Genomic DNA, 23651 nt, shown 5'->3' with positions numbered 1-23651 from the left:
AGGTAACCCAACCCCTTTACCTGTCTTTCAGGTAACCCAACCCCTTTACCTGTCTTTCAGGTAACCCAACCCCTTTACCTGTCTCGCAGGTAACCCTACCCCTTTACCTGTCTCGCAGGTAACCCTACCCCTTTACCTGTCTCGCAGGTAACCCTACCCCTTTACCTGTCTCGCAGGTAACCCTACCCCTTTACCTGTCTCACAGGTAACCCTACCCCTTTACCTGTCTCGCAGGTAACCCTACCCCTTTACCTGTCTCGCAGGTAACCCAACCCCTTTACCTGTCTCGCAGGTAACCCTACCCCTTTACCTGTCTTTCAGGTAACCCAACCCCTTTACCTGTCTCGCAGGTAACCCTACCCCTTTACCTGTCTCGCAGGTAACCCTACCCCTTTACCTGTCTCGCAGGTAACCCTACCCCTTTACCTGTCTCGCAGGTAACCCTACCCCTTTACCTGTCTCGCAGGTAACCCTACCCCTTTACCTGTCTCGCAGGTAACCCTACCCCTTTACCTGTCTCGCAGGTAACCCTACCCCTTTACCTGTCTCGCAGGTAACCCTACCCCTTTACCTGTCTCGCAGGTAACCCTACCCCTTTACCTGTCTCGCAGGTAACCCTACCCCTTTACCTGTCTCGCAGGTAATCAGTGGTCTTCATGTTCATGAAAGGTGAGGGGAAACTCAGAATGGATTAATATTTTTAAAAAATCATCCAGGTTTCACAAGACGTTAAACTGAATCATTTTCTGATTAAAGAGCTATTCTGGAAAACATTCCCATCAAAATATTGTTCCAAGAACTGCTGTACAGCACTTAAGGCTATTTTTAGTAATATTACTAACAGTTTTTAATAAGATTGAGTTCACCCTGTTAAAGAACCACAAGAGGGCCACAGTGTGTGTGCGTGCCTATATGTGTGAATGCGTGTATATGTGTATAATATATATGTGTGTGTGTATGTCTGGTGTTTCGTTTTGTTTGGCCCGGTTTTGTCTGGCATCAAATTACATTTTAAATTATTATTATTATTATTTATTCATGTATTTATTAATGTATTTATTTTGTACTTTTCTGTTACCTTTTTATAATGTTTTCCATCAGTCTCAGTGGTTGTAATTGAAATGGTTAAATGTTATGTTTTTTCTTGCATTTTAGAGGTAAGTCTGTGCCAGGTTACTTTTGGCCTGTGTTGAGAAGCTGCTTTTCAGTTGTAGTTGCCAGCCGTAGACCAAACATAGGTTAGATTAGCCAGCGTGTCTTCATGCTGCACGCTTGCTCTGTGGATTCCCTGTTGTACAAGTGAATGGACTTTGAGCAATGTGTCTTTCAGGTGTTTCTTATAATCCACTATGCTCCGCTGGTGAACTCCTTGGCAGATGTTATTCTGAACGGAGATCTCTCTGTGTTTTCCCTGCAAGCTCAGCAAGATGTGCAGAAAAGCTGTGTAAGTATTTCTGAGCGCAACATTGATGCTTCACACTTCCATAATCATTGCTCATTGAAATAGCCTCTGCAGTATTAAAAGCTTCTCTTACTGTGGAAATGAAATCAGTTTTGAAGAAGTTTGGTTAGTGTGGAATTCTTCCTGTACAAGCTTCAGATCTGCAATTGATGGTCTCTTGATAATTCCAAGAACTCGATTAAAAACCAGCAGGGCAAGGGCTTGCTCACTTTGGAATTGGCAACCACATTTTATCCACAGTGCTGAGGCTGTCAGCGTTATAAAAGCTAAGCTGATTGAGTCGGCCTTTCATGAGCGAGCAGCTTGGGGCTCGTTTGGCTTGCTGTGTGTTTTTGTAAAGCGCCCTGGAATGCTTGCACATGAGGGATGTTCTGTAAATGAACAGTAATAGAAACCAAATGCATTTGAAATAGCATTCCCTGCATTTTCTCATGGATCAGAATGGTAAAAAGGCAGCCCTGCCCCCTGTTTTTCTTTATGGCGATTATAGGAAACTTTGATTTATACGATTCTGTGTGTTGCTTGTAGTTGACAGCTTTAGATTTTGTGCCTGTAGGGTTAAGTGTGTGAATTCAGATATCATCTTGCTTTTTCATATCATTTAGCATGCCTCGTTAGTGTTATCTGCTGGCTGTCTGATGTTTAAGATGTTTGGAGAAATATGATGCCTTCTAAAAAGTAAACTCTCCTATACAGTGACATTCAAGCTAGACGTGCAAAGTAGTTGTGGTGCATCTGCTTTCCTTTCAGCCAATGGCAAGTCAGGGATGGAAATAAGGCTCCTGTTGCAGAGCAGTTTCACCCATTACAGGATTTACTACCAGCTTGATTAGCCACAGTGTATAGGAAACATTCTGGAAACAATGGATCAAACTGCTATGCAATGGGAGTCTTATTTCCATCCCTGCAAGTCAAGACTATACAGTAGGTCAGTGATGTTCGTTGTACAGTGTAATTTAACACACACTTATAGAGGGGAACATACATCATTTGTGAAAAGGGAAACAATTTCCACAAGAAAGTGCATCTCGGTGTTTAAAACCGACGTCTTGTGTGCACCCGATCAGACAGGCTGTGCAACCCAGTGTGCACCCGATCAGACAGGCTGTGCAATTGGACCCGTCCCCTCCAAGGCTCTTGTGAACCCTCCAGTAAATGTGCAACAAACAGACCCGTTTTTATGTTATTACTGCTCTCAAAATGATGCCGTTGTTGTTTGTTTATTAAGTGGAAATGCACAGATTTGATTCCAGGCATCTCTTTGGTGTCGGAGGGTGAACTGCTTTCTTCAAGCTCAGTTATACTGTAGCACAGGAAACAAACAAAAAAACTAAACCAATTAAAAAAGAGATACATTTTCAAATATATAGATATATATATTTTTTTTTTTAGAAAACTTTGCGTGGTCAGCCACTTTTTGGTGGTGCAGACACGGAGAAGGTTGCTCTGTCAGGATGGACGAAGAAGTTATTTGTTGGTGTTTAACAATCAGCTCTTTGGCGTTCTGGTGGGTTACATCCTATATAGGTGTGCCAGCACAACCCTGCCTTTCTCAGAAACAGAACCCAGCTGCTGCTTGTAAATGCTGATCTGGGCTGTACTTGTCACTTGATAAAGAGGGTCTTTCTTCCCCTTTCTGCTCTTGATGCAGATGTGGTATATCACAGTGTGGCATCTAGCTGTGACCGAGCAACACTAATAGCTTGGTTATAAGTCTGAGCTGTGTGCTACCTGTTCACATGTTGGCTTGCAATTTAATGTACGTATAAATGTATTAAAAAGGAATATTCTGAAAGAAGTGTGCAGCAATAAAAACAAAAAAAAATGTAACCTGTGTAACAAACGTAGATTTATACTCAGTTGTCCTGAGTAGTACATGCAAAAGTAAAATGATGCTTTTAGTTGTTTTTTTAATTCTGCGTAACTTTTGATTTTCTGGTTTCTGTTCTTCTCAAGTTAATGTTGTTTACTACAAAGGGTTCGCTGATTTGCACATTGCTGGTATTTGCAAGCTTACAGAATGAGATCTGTATCATCACTATGACATCAGTCTTTTTCACATCGTTGGGAGGCCTTGCAGAAGCATGCCGTCTGAAATGAAACACAGCATGCAGCTCTGTGCAGCTGGGGGCTGAATCCATGGAGACAGTAGAGCGCTGGTGGTTTTGGTGTGTTTGGGAAAGGGGTGTGTGCAGGAGCTTTATTTAACTCCGGCTGAGCTTCGGTTTTACCTTCCTTCCTGGATGGCGTGAAGGGTGGCCAGTTGCTTCCTGTCAAGTGCAGATGTGGTTTGATGCTACCTGTGCTGGGGTTGTCAGCCTTCTAACCTAGTTTTCTCTTTCCCGTAATGAATGAGACGTTTACCAGCACCGCCGGCTCTTACCAGCAATCCTCTCACATGATCACACCAGAAATGTTGTTCAGCTATAGAGAAGCACACGGAGTGTGTGATAGCAGTTGAGAAAATAAGATGAAGTGCAAGACAAGGTTTATTTTGGTCAGTTGAGAGAGAGAGACCAAGCTGACCTCACACAGACCCTTCAAATGGGTTTGCTTGCTGTTTTGTGAGCCCCTGCATTGTTTTGCATGCTGTTTTGTGAGCCTCTACATTGTTTTGTGAGCCCCTGCATTGTTTTGCATGCTGTTTTGTGAGCCCCTGCATTGGTTTGTGAGCCCCTGCATTGGTTTGTGAGCCCCTGCATTGTTTTGCATGCTGTTTTGTGAGCCCCTACATTGTTTTGTGAGCCCCTACATTGTTTTGCTTGCTGTTTTGTGAGCCCCTACATTGTTTTGCTTGCTGTTTTGTGAGCCCCTGCATTGTTTTGCATGCTGTTTTGTGAGCCCCTACATTGTTTTGTGAGCCCCTACATTGTTTTGCTTGCTGTTTTGTGAGCCCCTGCATTGTTTTGCTTGCTGTTTTGTGAGCCCCTGCATTGTTTTGCATGCTGTTTTGTGAGCCCCTGCATTGTTTTGCATGCTGTTTTGTGAGCCCCTGCATTGTTTTGTGAGCCCCTGCATTGTTTTGTGAGCCCCTACATTGTTTTGCATGCTGTTTTGTGAGCCCCTGCATTGTTTTGCTTGCTGTTTTGTGAGCCCCTACATTGTTTTGCTTGCTGTTTTGTGAGCCCCTGCATTGTTTTGCATGCTGTTTTGTGAGCCCCTGCATTGTTTTGTGAGCCCCTGCATTGTTTTGTGAGCCCCTGCATTGTTTTGCTTGCTGTTTTGTGAGCCCCTGCATTGTTTTGCATGCTGTTTTGTGAGCCCCTGCATTGTTTTGTGAGCCCCTGCATTGTTTTGCTTGCTGTTTTGTGAGCCCCTGCATTGTTTTGCTTGCTGTTTTGTAAGCCCCTGCATTGTTTTGTGAGCCTGTGCATTGTTTTGCTTGCTGTTTTGTAAGCCCCTGCATTGTTTTGTGAGCCCCTGCATTGTTTTGCTTGCTGTTTTGTAAGCCCTTGCATTGTTTTGTGAGCCCCTGCATTGTTTTGCTTGCTGTTTTGTGAGCCCCTGCATTGTTTTGTGAGCCCCTGCATTGTTTTGTAAGCCCCTGCATTGTTTTGTGAGCCCCTGCATTGTTTTGCTTGCTGTTTTGTGAGCCCCTGCATTGTTTTGCATGCTGTTTTGTGAGCCCCTGCATTGTTTTGTGAGCCCCTGCATTGTTTTGCTTGCTGTTTTGTGAGCCCCTGCATTGTTTTGTGAGCCCCTGCATTGTTTTGTGAGCCCCTGCATTGTTTTGTGAGCCCCTGTATTGTTTTGCATGCTGTTTTGTGAGCCCCTGCATTGTTTTGTGAGCCCCTGCATTGTTTTGCTTGCTGTTTTGTGAGCCCCTGCATTGTTTTGTGAGCCCCTGCATTGTTTTGTGAGCCCCTGCATTGTTTTGCTTGCTGTTTTGTGAGCCCCTGCATTGTTTTGCTTGCTGTTTTGTGAGCCCCTGCATTGTTTTGCTTGCTGTTTTGTGAGCCCCTGCATTGTTTTGTGAGCCCCTGCATTGTTTTGCTTGCTGTTTTGTGAGCCCCTGCATTGTTTTGTGAGCCCCTGCATTGTTTTGTGAGCCCCTGCATTGTTTTGTGAGCCCCTGCATTGTTTTGCTTGCTGTTTTGTGAGCCCCTGCATTGTTTTGTGAGCCCCTGCATTGTTTTGCATGCTGTTTTGTGAGCCCCTGCATTGTTTTGTGAGCCCCTGTATTGTTTTGCTTGCTGTTTTGTGAGCCCCTGCATTGTTTTGTGAGCCCCTGTATTGTTTTGCTTGCTGTTTTGTGAGCCCCTGCATTGTTTTGTGAGCCCCTGCATTGTTTTGCATGCTGTTTTGTGAGCCCCTGCATTGTTTTGTGAGCCCCTGTATTGTTTTGCTTGCTGTTTTGTGAGCCCCTGCATTGTTTTGTGAGCCCCTGCATTGTTTTGCTTGCTGTTTTGTGAGCCCCTGCATTGTTTTGCTTGCTGTTTTGTGAGCCCCTGCATTGTTTTGTGAGCCCCTGCATTGTTTTGTGAGCCCCTGTATTGTTTTACTTGCTGTTTTGTGAGCCCCTGTATTGTTTTGCTTGCTGTTTTGTGAGCCCCTGCATTGTTTTGTGAGCCCCTGCATTGTTTTGCATGCTGTTTTGTGAGCCCCTGCATTGTTTTGTGAGCCACTGTATTGTTTTGCTTGCTGTTTTGTGAGCCCCTGCATTGTTTTGTGAGCCCCTGCATTGTTTTGCTTGCTGTTTTGTGAGCCCCTGCATTGTTTTGTGAGCCCCTGCATTGTTTTGCTTGCTGTTTTGTGAGCCCCTGCATTGTTTTGCTTGCTGTTTTGTGAGCCCCTGCATTGTTTTGCTTGCTGTTTTGTGAGCCCCTGCATTGTTTTGTGAGCCCCTGCATTGTTTTGTGAGCCCCTGTATTGTTTTGCTTGCTGTTTTGTGAGCCCCTGCATTGTTTTGTGAGCCCCTGCATTGTTTTGCATGCTGTTTTGTGAGCCCCTGCATTGTTTTGTGAGCCCCTGTATTGTTTTGCATGCTGTTTTGTGAGCCCCTGCATTGTTTTGTGAGCCCCTGTATTGTTTTGCTTCCTGTTTTGTGAGCCCCTGCATTGTTTTGTGATCCCCTGCATTATTTTGTGAGCCCCTGCATTGTTTTGCTTGCTGTTTTGTGAGCCCCTGCATTGTTTTGCTTGCTGTTTTGTGAGCCCCTGCATTGTTTTGCTTGCTGTTTTGTGAGCCCCTGCATTGTTTTGCTTGCTGTTTTGTGAGCCCCTGCATTGACAATGAGTACACCATGTCATACGGTGAGATAAAGTTTTGGAAATGTGTTAATTTCAACGTTGGAGTGGTTGGTGTGTTTGCATGGGAATTAGGAGATTGTGGTTTGGATTGATTCTGGAGCCGGCAAGTGCACTGTGTTCTCGGATCAACGACCCCGTAAGACTTGAGGATTTTAACAGGAAAACAGATGGAAATTTTCAGGACAGTTGCTCTGTATCTAAACCATAGGCAGTGGACTGACGTTTACATTCCACTGATAATTAACCTCTTGTAATACTCCCTTACACAGTCCTGACCAAACCCTAAGTAGTCCCCTATCTCAGTAGGCTGTGAGCTGTGTTGGAGTCCCCTCTCTCAGTAGGCTGTGAGCTGTGTTGGAGTCCCCTATCTCAGTAGGCTGTGAGCTGTGTTGGAGTCCCCTATCTCAGTAGGCTGTGAGCTGTGTGGGAGTCTCCTGTCTCAGTAGGCTGTGAGCTGTGTTGGAGTCCCCTATCTCAGTAGGCTGTGAGCTGTGTGGGAGTCCCCTATCTCAGTAGGCTGTGAGCTTGGTTGGTGTCCCTATCTCAGTAGGCTGTGAGCTGTGTTGGTGTCCCCTATCTCAGTAGGCTGTGAGCTGTGTTGGTGTCCCCTATCTCAGTAGGCTGTGAGCTGTGTTGGAGTTCCCTATCTCAGTAGGCTGTGAGCTGTGTTGGTGTCCCCTCTCTCAGTAGGCTGTGAGCTGTGTTGGAGTTCCCTATCTCAGTAGGCTGTGAGCTTGGTTGGTGTCCCTATCTCAGTATGCTGTGAGCTGTTAACTCTGTGTCTTCAGCATGTGTTCTGCACAATTGCAAGAGTAAAACAAAACCAGACGTGTTTTCTGTGCTCCTTCACGTGACCTCCTTAAACAAGGAAGACCCCTTTACCATGATGTGTGTGTCTATAATCTAGGAAAAGCTCTGTATCTTTAAACCTGTGCAAAACCCAGACCTGCCTTGTTGCCATGTACTTGGCCAGGGATTCAGTGCAAAGGATCCTGATCCACAGTGAGGAATGGGTCTGTAGCTATAAATATAAATATAAATATGCAGGGCTCAGGTAGCTGGAAACACAACCCGATATTTAGTGTGTTAGTAAACTCGTAATGCCACTTTCTCGTTGTATTGACATCCTAGAGTCTCTACGAGGATGCAGTACTAGAGGGAGCGTGTGACCCAGTGCAGCCGTCCATATCCGGTGTCCACAGGGAAGGTGGAGTCTCACCGTTATCTGTGCCTGAGCGTGTGACCCAGTGCAGCCGTCCATATCCGGTGTCCACAGGGAAGGTGGAGTCTCACCGTTATCCGTGCCTGAGCGTGTGACCCAGTGCAGCCGTCCATATCCGGTGTCCACAGGGAAGGTGGAGTCTCACCGTTATCTGTGCCTGAGCGTGTGACCCAGTGCAGCCGCCCATATCCGGTGTCCACAGGGAAGCTGGAGTCTCACCGTTATCCATGCCTGAGCGTGGCTTTGCATTTCTGTTTCAATGAAGTTAGCTCTTCTTGCTTGCTGTGTGGAGAGAGTGAGTGAGAGAGAGAGGAAAAACAAACTGCAAGCCTGTTCTTGTTATCTTGCACAATCTGCTCAGGCCCGCTGCACAGGTGTTTTGATTGATAGAGAGATCCGATCCTAATTGCTCTCGAGTCGTATGTGTGTCAGCAACAACTCCGGCTGCAAGTTTGCACGACAGCAAACGTCTGAAACTAGTGAAAGCTCCTAAAAAAAAAAACAACAGCAGCAGTATATAACACAGGATATACTACACCCACACCTGATTTTTACCGTTTCAAGATCATTTACGCAGAATGGTGAAGAAGCTTTGTTTAATCGCAGACAACACAAGTTTGAAACATTTTAAGTGCTCTAGATAAACTAAAATATACACACAGCTGTTGGTTTTTGGGTAAGAAAAATGAGGTGATCTGTTTAATAAAATTGAAAACAGTTCACTTGAGTCTGACATCATTTTGCTAGCCTGGGCTGCTTGTCTTGCTGTCTCTGTGTACACAGTCATGTATATTGAGTTGTTACCATCCTGGTACATTCAGTTGTTTCTTGGTATTATCTGTAGTACCCCAGAACCATACCTAGGGGGAGCACCACGCATTGCTACAAGATGTCTTGTGAAGTGTTGCACGATTAGATTAAACCTGCATAGTCCTGTTTTGGCTCCATTCAACACTCTTCTGTTCCATGCAATGCAATTACAGTGGACATTATTTAATCTCAATACATGTTCACCTTCCAGTCAAGACACAGCAAAACTAGTGTCTGCAGTGCTGTCAAAGAACAGATCAATAAACCATACACTGGCAGCATCCAAATCAAAGCATGCCCGATGAAAGACTTCACACGCCTGAGTTCTTTATTTATGGTCTGGTAACGTTTTATTTGGGTGCAGTTTTTAATGTCTAAAAAATGTACAAAGTTTGAGAATCTAGAGCAATGTGTGTCAGGTTGCAGCTGCAAAGCTAGCCTGTGTGTCTGTCAGGCAGGCAGGAGCGTGCATGTGTGATCATCACTAATCTAGAACAGTGTGTGTCAGGTTGTGTGTCTGTCAGGCAGGAGCGTAAATGTGTGATCATCACTAAGAGGCAGGTGGTGTCTCTGGTTATCAGTAGGCAGTGGTTTCTAGGAAAGCTTACTCTTTTGTAGAACGATGGTTAAGTGAACAGCAATTCAAATTCTGAGAATTAATGAATCCAGATGTCAGAAAACACATTTTAACTCTGCCTTTAAAAAAAAAAGAAGCCTATTTTTTTCGGATTTGTCTTTGATTTAGAAATAGTACTGCATCACAGCATAGTGGTATCGTAGATGTGTGGGGGGGGGGGGGGGGGAATAAGCAAACATAGTTAAAATGCTTGCTGCTTTTTCACAGTTTGTTTACTGCTGCATAATGCTGATGAACAGGGTCATGCAGTGTTTTCATCTTTAATGTGTAAAAAAGAAAGGGGCTGTAGATCAAGCAGATAGCTTCTGCTGGAATAGAGTGGTGCTGGTTGACTTTCCCATTCGTTCTTACTGGCATTGGATAAAAGCCAAGCGGATGAAACACGTGGCACAGTAAAACACAAAGGATCTCTTTATTTCTAAACTTGAACACCCTTAGTGCCAAACACTGTTGTATGGAAATACCTCAGATTTTAAAGGTACACAAGCAGCAGAGAAAGTGCCTTCTTCATTCCTCTAGATGACCGTCTCAATTCCCCAATCTTAGATTTTACAGTAGTAATGAATCTTCTGGGCTGTGCCTATCCTCTTTCTGTAGAACTGAGACGCCTTGAGGTGATATGATTGTCAGGGTTTATTTACACTGTGATTTGCATATCCCATTAACTAATGCTTCAACAAGAAAGATAACCTCGGACTTCCTGTTGTATTCCAGGAGGCTGTGCATTCAGAGAAAAACTTCATAGCATTATTTTTGGAATTGTGGGATGATGATGATGATGATGATGATGATGCATTTCAGTTTGATTTTCACAGATTTTTATCAGCGTACGTTTTGGGCAAAGTTAGATTTGGTGGTAATCGGGGTCTGTGAAACCAACACAGGAGAGTATGCAAAAGAACTAAGATCTGGACAGAAAAGGGACGGGAGAGCCGGAGACGAGAGAGCCGGCGCGTCTCTCCATACCGGCAGAGCTGCCTGTGATGTGGAGTTGGGAAAGCCTGTGGTCATGCTGTAATTGACGGTGGAAAGGTGTGGTTTAGTATTGGCTTGCGTTGGGTGCAGATGAAGCCTCTCTTTTACGGATTTCTTGAGAACCCTACCACCACATGTTTACAGAGAACACTGCCACCGCACACTTACAGTGAACTGAGATGGTATCTTTAGTCGTGGTGATGAAGACAGTGATACAGAACTGCTGACTAAAGACCTAAACTAAATGCTTGCATAGCCAGAACGTGCAACTGCTGGTTTGACCTCCCGTTTCAGTACGTTGATAGCAGGCCTTCGTGGTGGATTTGCAATGGCAAGCTCTATGCAAAGCAACAATCTAGAAGTGCCTGTAAGTCTTCAGCTGGCGTGGTGCGGTCCAACTGCTGGTACTAGATGATATTCCAGTGATGTTCCCTTGAGTTGATTCTGAATCTGTAACTTAATTCCCGTTACTAAGTAGAGCAGCCATTGGAATCAAACCAAGCTGCACACATTATTATTATTATTATTATTATTATTATTATTATTATTAGTTCTGTTTTTGATGCTTTCTGCCGCATATATAAAAGTGGATCGTTTTTTGAAAAAGGCGCTCTCTTTTCTCCTCATCAGACGAACATGAGCGTCCGGTGCTTCACGAAGCCTGCAGAGAGCTTGGAAAGATCCTTGGAAATAAACCGTCAAAGAGGAAGAAAGAAGGTGCAGAAAAGACCCAACTATAAGAATGTGGGGGAGGAAGAGGAAGAGGAGAAAGGGCCCGAGGAGGCCCAGGAAGACTCAGACAAGGCTAAAGGTACAGAGGCTAGTTCAAAAGGCAACAAGACAAGTGGGGACAACGAAGGTGAGTGCTCCGACTACAAGTCCAGACTCCCCCCTCTCTTCTGGATGTGCCATGCGTGTGTCAGGGGCTGCATTCACAGTGATTGGTTCTTAATACTGATGCATGAACATGACCACGCCTTGGAGTAATTCATTTAAACAGCTGCAGTGGATTTGGTTTTGGTCCTCTAAGTCTGTTGCTTTTTAAAATCTCAGTAAGATCCAGTAATAGTCTATTTCCGGACTGACTTACAGTAGAAGTATTTGTCTGGTACATCACTGGTAAAACTGTTATTAGTAATGATATGATTGTCCTGAGCTGATGGTCAAAAAGCTATTACGGTTCAGTTTTTTTTTGGACCAGTTGTTGTGAATTCACCTCCTTTTTTGTCTCCATTGAAATCTCTTCTTCATAAAATGTACCGTGCACATCTCCATTCTTCTACTCTAGTTGCTTTCTGTTCAGACTGCACTCTTCACTTTAATGTTTCTGAGAACACAAGCATGCCTGTGATACTTGCTACTTATTGCTCTCCACCCTAACTGACCGAAATGGTTTTCGAAAAGTCGAAAACAACTCCATAATAAAGTATCACTAGAAGTAAGCTGTTTTGTGTAGTATGTTGAATTGAGCAAGTGGGTAATGTGTTCTGTCTTACACTACACTGCTTTCTCACAGAGCAGCTTCAGAAAGACTCCTTGGACTAGCAGCTTATTTCTAGGTACACAGGAATAGTTTGTAATTCATAGCTTACATGAAACAAGCTGTTACTGTACTACTGGTCCGGATACAAACGCTATCACATTTTTAAAGTCTAATTCAGCTGTGTGCTGGAATTGGGGAGGAAAAAAGTACAAATTTGATATATTCTAAGGAACAGTTTTCAGAATGTACCCCCTTACTGTGCTGTATCGAAATCAAATCTTAAAGGCTTTCTCAAACTTAGTCTCCAGGGGTCGCAGATACTCGGATTGTACATGTTTTATAGGCAGGTATCCATTAAAACAGAAAGAGACCTCTTAACAACGTGTTCATTGCAAAACACTAAAATGATGCTTTTCACATCGTTTGCCATCTTCACATTGTAATAATGAAGTGCTGCTGCTGTGATCAGAGGAGCTGTGTTTAGAATGGACCTCCTATACTGTGCTGTATCGAAACCCCTGTGCTTCCCTGCAGAAATAGAGATGGTGATAATGGAGAGGTGTAAGATTTCCCAGATATCTGGGTTGACGGAACAGAACACGACGGATGAGGAGAAGACAGCAGCGGCTGCAGGTGCTGGGATCGAGGCCCAGAAGAGCAGGTACTGTCCTGGGGTCCCCGGGGGGGAGGTCAGTCTGGCGCCGACCCGACTCCACTCCCTGAAGCACATGGGGGCCGTGAGAACACTGAGCAGTGAGGGGAGCATTGCGGGAGTGATGAAGCAAACACACATGATCAATTGAAAAGCCTGAAAGTTATTAACTTAACTGCATTGTGACTTGATCTGATTTTAAATTAATATCTTCCCTGTTTTCTTTTTAAAATGACATTTGAGTTTAGTGGATTTGGAGGCTTCTGTAGTTCTGTAGCAATAGCCAAAACAGATGCTTACAGATTTGCACAGCGCGCATTCACTTTTCTATAGTATGCATGCATGCCTGTATAGCAGGTAAAGAGTGCTTTTAACCTGATTACCGTACTCTGTGTGTGTGTGTGTGTGTGTTTGTGAGCTTCTTATAATGCTTTACATGTCATTTCCAGACCCTTTCTGGATATGGTTTATAATGCACTGGACTGCTCAGCGGACGACTACTATGCCCTCTTTGTCCTCTGTCTCCTCTACGCCATGTCCCACAGTAAAGGTACGTTCCCATTGTTTCTTTAGGCTTGAAGTAGATACATGAGCTGTCACTGTGTTCATGTTTAAAGGTTTCAGAACAGTTTGAATATCTCTCATCTTGGGTTATTGAAACCTTCTCCAGTTCTTCCAAAGTTTCTGCATCCACTTCATCCTTTGCTCGGTGTTGCCTGACCCTGCTTCGTCTCTCCAGGTATCACCTCACAGCTGCTGGAGAAGATCCAGCTCCCGGCACAGCAGGCAGAGAGGAGCTCGTACAGCCACGTGCTGGCAGAGCGGCTCATCAGGATCGTGAACCAGGCAGCACAGCCAGGTACTGTAAATCCTTCCAGACTGAGCTAGAAAGCATGTCAGGATTCGCGTCGGAGACCATGCGATCTCCTCATCAAGCTATACAACGGCTTTGCTGTCATCCACTCGACGCATGGCACCAGCAGAGGGGGTCTGTTGCAGGATCACACACACATGTAGCTTCATTGTAGCTTCTGGCTATTTTTGTGGCTCAGATGTGGTTGTTTGCATGCCGTAGGCTCTGTAGATGTATGAGAAGAATAGGTGTGTAAAATAAAAACGGTCCGTATTGTTTTAGCTAGTAGTGAGGGCTGTTGTGTTTTATTAAGGACCTGCAGGTTTGATGTGTATGCTTTTATTAAATGATATTGTGTATTTGGTATTGTTTGTGTAGATGGGAAGATTCGCTTGGCTACCCTGGAATTGAGCTGCCTCTTGCTGAAGCAGCTGGTGCAGTCCAGTAGTGACGGCATCATTAAAGACGTGCACCTCGCCTGCTTGGAGGTAAAGACGAATTGGCACCACTCTGCCGTGATGCTTTTTTTTTTTTCTTTTTCAAAACATCTTAAAGTGCTTTTCTTAATCCTGCTGTGGGCGTGAATGTGCATTACCGGATCAGTTCATTACTGGGGGAATGTCTAAACAGAGTTGGGTAGGAACAGTGTACTATATTGTGCATGTTTATTGTATGTGTAAATACACTGAGTCAGACCTGGTGAAATCACCCTTTGACATGTGTTTACAAAGAAAAATCAACATCAAACTGTTTTTTTGTACACAGACCAAGTGGGAAGTAAAGATAACATGACAGCAATGTCACGCTACCAAATCTTCTTCTTTGTGCCATGAATCAAATCTTGCTGTTTTTATATGCATTTCTAAACAGGTTGTGTTAGTTGCGTTTTGTCTTTTGTTAGTCGTGTTTTGTTTTGCCTTTTTTTATTCGTGTTTTGTCTTGTTTGGTCTTTTATGTCTGTCCTTGTATTGTTTTCAAACCCATTAAGTTCTGAAATGGGATACTTCACCTCTTTGTGTCATCCGTTGGCCAGCCCTGACCTAAATCATTCACACGTAGTGTCATCGTGTTAGCCCTGACCTTCACTGACATCGCAGGTATTGCCTTGCTGTCTGTAATTCTCCATGCCCTACAGTGCAGTTAAAGAGCCCTCTGGGAACTAGTGGTTCCTGTTGAGACTCATTGTGGTTATCAGATCTGTACTGTTTAGGACGGGGTGTACTCTGTACTTGGATGGCTTGGAGCCAAAACCAGGCTCCTCCTTTTCTTAAGCAAGAGCCTGGTTACAAGAAACTCCTGTTCAAGTAAATGTTTACTCCTGTTACTGAGTGCTGTAAAATTCCTGAATGAGTCATCGGCAGTTTGAATAAATGAAAAGCGAAGGGTGTCCTAGTAAGTTTGTGAACATGGTTCAAAATCAAACCAGCCACTGTGTAACCAGCTCCTAGTTTATGGTGATAATGCCTGTGCTTTAAGATGAAGAGGAGCTGTGTTTACTCTGGGAGCTGTTTAAACACCAATCAATGCATTAAAAAAAGCAAAAACACATATATATATAATAATCTACTGTCAGCACGGCCTAACTGTCAATGAACAAAATCCGTGAATTACTGGCTAGTGAAACAGTGAGGAAGCACAGTGTATATATTGGTGAATATGCAGCAGGTTTTCTTGTAAAAAAAAAAACAAACAAACAATTGCAGCATTCATAAAACAGGTTATTTTCATTTCCCTCTCCATGAGAAAATGAGAGTTTTGAGAAGGTATCACTTGATGTGTTTTTCCTGGCAGACTCATGATTTAGTGTGAAATGTAACCGCTACCTCCAGTTAGTTTGTCCCGTCGGGCGTCTCTGAATCTGTCTCAGGGTTAAATGAAAGTTTGCAGTGAAAATAACCACTTCTAATTCTAAATGTGTCTCTGCTTTATCACAGGGGGCCAAAGAGGAGAGTATTCACCTGCTGCGTCGCTTTTATAAGGTAAACACCCACTGCACTTCAATATATATATATATATATGTGTGTGTATATATAGAGGTGTGTGTAGTGCTTCCACAGAGCCAGATTGCCGGATACGTCTACTGGAGCAAATAATAATGGACCCTATTTACAGAGCTGTAACCAAAAAAAAAAAAAAAAGTGTTTGATTGTTTCATACTTTGAGAGTGCTCATACTGCATTTAAACAGGGAAGGCATGCGTTGAATGAATTCCTAATGAAAATCCATTTTTTGTGTGTGAAAAGCAACTTCACAGTATCCAGGTTTTGTTCAAACCTTTTTAATTTCAATTCAACACTTCAGTACAAATACAGAAGAATAAAGCACACAAGAAAAAAAACAAACTGAAAAGCCAAATCATAAAAGAATAGTTTGTGCAAGATCACACCTAACTTCATGGAACTGCATGACACAATACAAATGTGCAGCTTAGTTTTAAAGGCTTCTGCGCGGTACGTGATGACTCTTCATACAAATCCTGCTTAGAAGGAATTCCTGTGATCTGCTGTCCAAAGTGACCTGTTCTTTTCCCAGGACAGATTTGCTTGATCACAAGGTCAGGCTTCTCCATGACCAGGTCAGGGTCAGGGTCAGGGTCAGGGTTAAGGGGGTTTGAGTTCATGTTTCGTTAGTGGCGGTTTTAAAGAAATATTGTTTATTTCCCACAGTATTGTGGCTTTTTTTTATATTCAGGATTGCTGTACCCTGTTGGGAGATTTCACGCTTTCATTATTTGGTTTAAACAGCTGGTGTACAAGGCACAGCCTGTGGCTTGGCAATGGGCTGCTTGTGACTCTGCATACTGACTGGCAAATGATGACTTTGCTCCCTGGAAAGACCTCTGATACAAGTCCAAGTGCAGGAAATGCAGGAAAGCAGACCGGTTTTATTTTTTTTGTTTGCCAATAGGGGGTTTCTAAATGGAGCTTCAGTAACATGGGGTTTATTCTCTAGAGACGAGGTGTGTCATGAATTTAGAGAACCACTTATCTAGTTGCTATTGCCTAAGGACTTTTATTTAGGACGTGTTATTGAAAGTGTCATACAGATGGACGGACCGGCAGCCAGACAGACCGTACTGAGTGTCATTCGACAGGCAAGTTGTCATGCAGTAGATCACGTGAGCTGAGCTCTTCTCCAATGTGTCAGATCCCTAATCCAGCCAACTTATGACTGTGGGGCAGCCTCCTTCTAAAACCAACAGGGTCTTCCATAACTTCAAACACGTAGACAAAAACTCTGAATTCAAACTAACAAAGGCAAGTGGAGAAGATAAATGGTGCCAATGAACGCCTTTGTTGGCGCTGCCGTGGTGAAGCTGCGTGTTGCAGTGCCTTTCAGTGTTAGCAGTGATGACGCCGGGAGGTGTTGGCCTGCTTGGATTCATTTCTTCTTGTCTGGTGAGCTCGGGCCCCCCTCTGATGTGAAGGTAACCAGTAGTGTGTCTAGCCCCAGGGGCTTCTCACGTCTGTATTAATGATTCAGACAGGCCTGAAGGCATGATTAACCTGTTACAATGAGGCAATTAACCTGTTACAATGACTGAGGCTGCCCCACAGTCATACTCAGCCTCTCTAAATCTGACCTCCTTTTCTTTCCCTCCTCCACCTCCCCCTCCTCCGATCTCTCTATCTCTGTTCCTCTGGAATCTATCACACTCTCTCCCTCTTCCTCCGCTAAGAACCTCGGAGTCAGCCTGGACCCCTGCCTCTCTTATTCCCAGCACATCTCCACTCTGGCATGCACTTGCCGATTCTTCCTGAGCAACATCCGAAGAATCCGACCCTTCCTCACCAACTACGCCACCCAGCTCCTGGTCCAGGCCTTGGTACTCTCCCGCCTAGACTACTGCAACTCCCTCCTGGCTGGCCTCCCTGCGTCCGCCACCCGTCCGCTCCAGCTCATCCAGAACTCTGCTGCTCGCCTGGTGTTCTCTCTGCCTCGCTTCTCCCATGCTACTCCACTACTCCGCTCGCTCCACTGGCTCCCGATCACCGCTCGCATCCAGTTCAAGACTCTTGTACTAGCCTACAGATGCCTTGACCAGACTGCACCCAGCTACCTCCAGACCCTCATCTCTCCCTACACCCCCACTCGACCTCTCCGCTCCGCCTGCACTAGAAGACTGGCTCTACCTCCTCTACGCTCCCCTGCCTCCAGAGCCCGCTCCTCCTCCACCCTCGCTCTGCAGTGGTGGAATGACCTTCCCACAGATGTCAGGACTGCCCAGTCCCTGACCACATTCCGGCACCTCCTTAAGACTCACCTCTTCAGACAGCACCTGTAGAACTCCTCTGTTTTTCCCCTGGGACACTTATCACCCTTCCTTAAATGCGCTTCACTTGCTCTTATCTGCCCCCTATTTTACTGCGTTTAATCCTGTACTTCGGAGTACTGTAATCTGCCAAGTGTTTAATCTGTAGTATTTTGTATTTAATCATATCCTATCACTGACACTGTTATCTGCTGTATTATTGAATTGTATTTTGTCACACTTGTATTTGCTTGAACCAAAGTCATTTGATTTATCTTGCTCTTAATTGTATTATTACTTGTACTGTGATACTTGAAATGTATTTGTTTACGATTGTAAATCGCCCTGGATAAGGGCGTCTGCTAAGAAATAAATAATAACAATACTTAGGAGGTGAAGTTTCTTGGTGCTCAACTTCACCCCAACGTTCTCAATGTGTACTTAGCAAAGCTTTATCATTCACAGCCTGTATTTGCATGTTTATTTAATCACGATGGATCATTTCCAAGACATTGTGGGTTTACTGTGCTAAGCAAATGGCCTGTTTGTCATGTTGCACTTTCGGTTTGAGTTATCCAGGCTTCCAGAGTTTTTTGAAGTTTAGTTTTGATCTTGGAGACGAGCAGAGGCATGTAGAACTGTTCGTGCACAATGAATAAAACAATGCAAGGGCTAGAAGTAAGATGGGGCGGGGGAGTTGTTAGGCATTTCTTCTGTTCTCTTTGATTTCAAATCTCCAAGTTAGTTCCAGATCGAATTATCTTTAAATAATCTGCCTGCTGCGTTGTGGCTCCATTTTGAAATGAGTGCTTATTGCGTGGCCCTCTTTGTCTTTGTCTTTTGTACAGTCTGCATCAGTAAGTTCTGTTAATTTGGTTGATAGTAGAAACGTTCCTAGCGGGTGAAGACTTGCACTAAATAATTGAAGAAGCTGTAGTAGATTATCACAACTCTGCAGTGCTGTAACAATAAACTACTTAGCCAGCAGATTAGACTGGCACAAATTTGAGTATAATAGGAGCATCATATTTGAGTCTTCCTCCCCTCCCCCGCCTAGATCCTGACCTGGCTGACGTAAAGAGATGTGGATGCTGTCTTTCTTTACCTTCTCAAAAGCTGTATTGCGTTTGGATTGTTTGTAACGTTAAACACTGTAGTGACAAGGAAGGAGGGGCTGATTCCTAGGATTGATATACTGCTTGTAGGAGAATCTCACAGTGGTTGTCTGCATGTCTATCTCCTCATTTCTGCCACTGCTACACTGAAAGCGCTCAGTGACTCAGACGGTTAATGAACTAACCTCCGCTTTGAAAAGTGCTTGGTTTTCAGTTCCTTTTTCCTTTGATATGCGCTTCCCAAGAAAAACCACACAGACTATCAAACCCGTATTGTATAGTTTCCTCCATCAGCTGCTCGCCAGTTATTTATAGTTTGAAATGAAATTCTGGAGAGCAAGTCCGTTACAGTATCAAAATGCACATTTTTAAGCGGCCGTGTGGTTGAAAGCTGGCTAAGTACAATATATGGTAATCTGAACGAATGATGTTGGGGTCTAATGTAACTGTTAGCTCTTAACGTGAATGCCAAGAGCATTCGTCCATTCATTCCATGCCTATGGAATTGCAGACTCCAGTACGTGCACGAGAAAGCTGCTTTGTTTTTAATCCTACTGACTTGTCACATATGTCCTTTGTCAGACTCCTCTCTGCCTGTGATTTCTTGATTAGTAAGGATCTTCCATTTCTGATAAGGGCGCTGAGGTCTTACTGGAAACAGGCCTTACAAAAAACAGCTGCTGGGTTAGCGTTTAAAAACATAACCGAAAATAAAACAACTCAAAGTGCTGATGTGTGGGATTTATTTTCTTTTCCCAGGGAGACGAAATTTTCCTGGATATGTTTGAAGATGAACACAGGAGTATGACGGTGAGTGTGCAGAACTCAAGTCATTTTGTTTGTTTCACCATGTTTAGACTCTCTGCTTGATAATTGGCATGTGCTTTATATACAAGGTCCAGTGTACAGTATACAATGCTTATTATTATTATTAACAATGGCAATGCACATTGTTAAATGCTACTAACATTATATTAAATAAATGGTTCTTCAGAAATGACATTTTGTATTCAAAGTTGCTATATGTCCAGCATAGCACATGTTAAAATGAAGATTGCTACAGACCCTGCAGATTACATCTTTGCAGACCTGCATGGTCACAAACCGCACACTTGTTTTCCAAGTTGCAATAGAGCTATTGAACTTCTTATCTCGTTCTTTAGAAATCCAAAAGAATGTTTTCCCAGGAATGGTGAGCAAACCAAGTAACATCAGTGTCGCTTCTTACTGCCACTGGTTTATTTCACATGAAGCACTAGTTAAGATAGATACTTCTCTTTTTTTTATTTTTTTAATTGTCAGGGCTTTTTTTTTTATCATGCCAGATATTTGCACGCCAGAACTCTGACTTGTAGAAACACATTTGTTAATGATTGAACCATTTTAGTATAAAAAACAAGGTCACAAGATTCATTGCTGCCCGTAGGTTTCACTGAACTCCCAATGGAAGGACTCGCAGACTGAACACCTAGTCTACCCTAATACTTTACAATACACTGGCAGGGTAATTGGGAAAAACCAATAGAACAAACCCTGGAGTAAAGAGCTGTGATAAATTGCAGCCAAATGTATATATTGGTGTTGGATCAGATGCACAGAAAACTGCAACATTAAGGTTGTTAGGATAGCGTTTCAGTTTTATTAATAGAAACTGTAAATTGGTTAGCAGAATAGAGTGAGTGTCCGTGCCGTGCAGGGGTGAGTCACATCAGGGATGCTGTGATCATACAGAACAGAGTGAGTGTCCGTGAAGTGCAGGGGTGAGTCACATCAGGGATGCTGTGATCATACAGAACAGAGTGAGTGTCCGTGAAGTGCAGGGGTGAGTCACATCAGGGATGCTGTGATCATACAGAACAGAGTGAGTGTCCGTGAAGTGCAGGGGTGAGTCACATCAGGGATGCTGTGATCATACAGAATAGAGTGAGTGTCCGCGTCGTGCAGGGGTGAGTCACATCAGGGATGCTGTGATCATACAGAACAGAGTGAGTGTCCGCGTCGTGCAGGGGTGAGTCACATCAGGGATGCTGTGATCATACAGAATAGAGTGAGTGTCCGCGCCGTGCAGGGGTGAGTCACATCAGGGATGCTGTGATCATACAGAACAGAGTGAGTGTCCGTGCCGTGCAGGGGTGAGTCACATCAGGGATGCTGTGATCATACAGAACAGAGTGAGTGTCCGTGCCGTGCAGGGGTGAGTCACATCAGGGATGCTGTGATCATACAGAACAGAGTGAGTGTCCGTGAAGTGCAGGGGTGAGTCACATCAGGGATGCTGTGATCATACAGAATAGAGTGAGTGTCCGCGCCGTGCAGGGGTGAGTCACATCAGGGATGCTGTGATCATACAGAACAGAGTGAGTGTCCGTGCCGTGCAGGGGTGAGTCACATCAGGGATGCTGTGATCATACAGAACAGAGTGAGTGTCCGTGCCGTGCAGGGGTGAGTCACATCAGGGATGCTGTGATCATACAGAACAGAGTGAGTGTCCGTGCCGTGCAGGGGTGAGTCACATCAGGGATACTGTGATCATACAGAACAGAGTGAGTGTCCGTGCCGTGCAGGGGTGAGTCACATCAGGGATGCTGTGATCATACAGAATAGAGTGAGTGTCCGCGTCGTGCAGGGGTGAGTCACATCAGGGATGCTGTGATCATACAGAACAGAGTGAGTGTCCGCGCCGTGCAGGGGTGAGTCACATCAGGGATGCTGTGATCATACAGAACAGAGTGAGTGTCCGTGAAGTGCAGGGGTGAGTCACATCAGGGATGCTGTGATCATACAGAACAGAGTGAGTGTCCGTGAAGTGCAGGGGTGAGTCACATCAGGGATGCTGTGATCATACAGAATAGAGTGAGTGTCCGCGCCGTGCAGGGGTGAGTCACATCAGGGATGCTGTGATCATACAGAACAGAGTGAGTGTCCGTGCCGTGCAGGGGTGAGTCACATCAGGGATGCTGTGATCATACAGAACAGAGTGAGTGTCCGTGCCGTGCAGGGGTGAGTCACATCAGGGATGCTGTGATCATACAGAACAGAGTGAGTGTCCGTGCCGTGCAGGGGTGAGTCACATCAGGGATGCTGTGATCATACAGAACAGAGTGAGTGTCCGTGAAGTGCAGGGGTGAGTCACATCAGGGATGCTGTGATCATACAGAACAGAGTGAGTGTCCGTGAAGTGCAGGGGTGAGTCACATCAGGGATGCTGTGATCATACAGAATAGAGTGAGTGTCCGCGCCGTGCAGGGGTGAGTCACATCAGGGATGCTGTGATCATACAGAACAGAGTGAGTGTCCGTGCCGTGCAGGGGTGAGTCACATCAGGGATGCTGTGATCATACAGAACAGAGTGAGTGTCCGTGCCGTGCAGGGGTGAGTCACATCAGGGATGCTGTGATCATACAGAACAGAGTGAGTGTCCGTGCCGTGCAGGGGTGAGTCACATCAGGGATACTGTGATCATACAGAACAGAGTGAGTGTCCGTGCCGTGCAGGGGTGAGTCACATCAGGGATGCTGTGATCATACAGAATAGAGTGAGTGTCCGCGTCGTGCAGGGGTGAGTCACATCAGGGATGCTGTGATCATACAGAACAGAGTGAGTGTCCGCGCCGTGCAGGGGTGAGTCACATCAGGGATGCTGTGATCATACAGAATAGAGTGAGTGTCCGTGCCGTGCAGGGGTGAGTCACATCAGGGATGCTGTGATCATACAGAACAGAGTGAGTGTCCGCGCCGTGCAGGGGTGAGTCACATCAGGGATGCTGTGATCATACAGAATAGAGTGAGTGTCCGCGTCGTGCAGGGGTGAGTCACATCAGGGATGCTGTGATCATACAGAACAGAGTGAGTGTCCGCGCCGTGCAGGGGTGAGTCACATCAGGGATGCTGTGATCATACAGAACAGAGTGAGTGTCCGTGAAGTGCAGGGGTGAGTCACATCAGGGATGCTGTGATCATACAGAACAGAGTGAGTGTCCGTGAAGTGCAGGGGTGAGTCACATCAGGGATGCTGTGATCATACAGAACAGAGTGAGTGTCCGTGCCGTGCAGGGGTGAGTCACATCAGGGATGCTGTGATCATACAGAATAGAGTGAGTGTCCGCGCCGTGCAGGGGTGAGTCACATCAGGGATGCTGTGATCATACAGAACAGAGTGAGTGTCCGCGCCGTGCAGGGGTGAGTCACATCAGGGATGCTGTGATCATACAGAACAGAGTGAGTGTCCGTGCCGTGCAGGGGTGAGTCACATCAGGGATACTGTGATCATACAGAACAGAGTGAGTGTCCGTGCCGTGCAGGGGTGAGTCACATCAGGGATGCTGTGATCATGCAGGTTAGGGCTACATTGGCAATGCATATTCCCCGAGTTCCTAGCAGTAAGAATATGAATCACCTGTTAAACACAACTACATCTACAGAGACTACCGGTTATCACTGTAAAGCAGCTGGTGAATTTGTCCACCACAGCGTATGTAAAGCTGATTGTGCAATGTATACATACCAGAGTTGTGAAATGTATGCATGTCAGGGTTATGAAATATATAAACTAGTTTAGGCCGCAGTATGTGCCATGCCGTTTCACGATACATACCGTACAGTCATCGAAATGTTTTCATCATGCCAGCACACCTTTAGGTTTTGTTGTGAATCCCTGGCCACCGATTTTCCTGGGCCGCTGTTATTGAAAGTGTATTAATGTGCTTTGTTTGTTTCGTTTCCTCCTCAGAGTAAACCGTTGAATGTGGAGTACTTGATGATGGACGCCTCCATCCTTCTTCCCCCCACGGGCACCCCTTTGACAGGGATTGACTTTGTGAAGAGACTGCCCTGTGGAGACGTGGAGAGGACCAGGAGGGTAAGAGATCCGGGGCCTGCATCCTCTCCTCTCCTCCAGGGTCATATTGATAAGTGCTTGTTTGCTGTGTGAAAAAGAAAATGT

The 23651-nt window shown here is 44.9% G+C and overlaps 1 protein-coding gene across 14 annotated transcripts in view; it reads left to right on the top strand.

Moving 5' to 3' along the window:
* Positions 1–23651, top strand: part of LOC117970789 (protein CLEC16A-like) — a 55872-nt gene that overhangs the window by 8756 nt on the left and 23465 nt on the right. For 12 of the 14 annotated variants that reach the window (XR_009308092.1, XR_009308093.1, XR_009308091.1 and 9 more), the window contains 9 exons: positions 1331–1444; positions 10986–11214; positions 12373–12499; positions 12940–13040; positions 13230–13349; positions 13722–13831; positions 15278–15322; positions 19470–19520; positions 23439–23567. Coding sequence is in view for 9 of the 14 variants with exons in the window: in XM_058995707.1 (XP_058851690.1) it covers positions 1331–1444; positions 10986–11214; positions 12373–12499; positions 12940–13040; positions 13230–13349; positions 13722–13831; positions 15278–15322; positions 19470–19520; positions 23439–23567 (1026 nt within the window). In the remaining 5 variants the exon portion in view is untranslated. The remainder of the gene's footprint in view (positions 1–1330; positions 1445–10985; positions 11215–12372; positions 12500–12939; positions 13041–13229; positions 13350–13721; positions 13832–15277; positions 15323–19469; positions 19521–23438; positions 23568–23651) is intronic. The other 2 variants (XM_058995708.1, XM_058995704.1) reach the window with 1 other exon arrangement.

The sequence above is a fragment of the Acipenser ruthenus genome, chromosome 22, assembly GCF_902713425.1.
Source record: "Acipenser ruthenus chromosome 22, fAciRut3.2 maternal haplotype, whole genome shotgun sequence".
In the NCBI taxonomy this organism is placed as follows: Eukaryota; Metazoa; Chordata; class Actinopteri; order Acipenseriformes; family Acipenseridae; genus Acipenser; species Acipenser ruthenus.
Note: the sequence above shows the minus strand (reverse complement) of the source record. Positions and strands in the feature narration are given on the sequence as shown.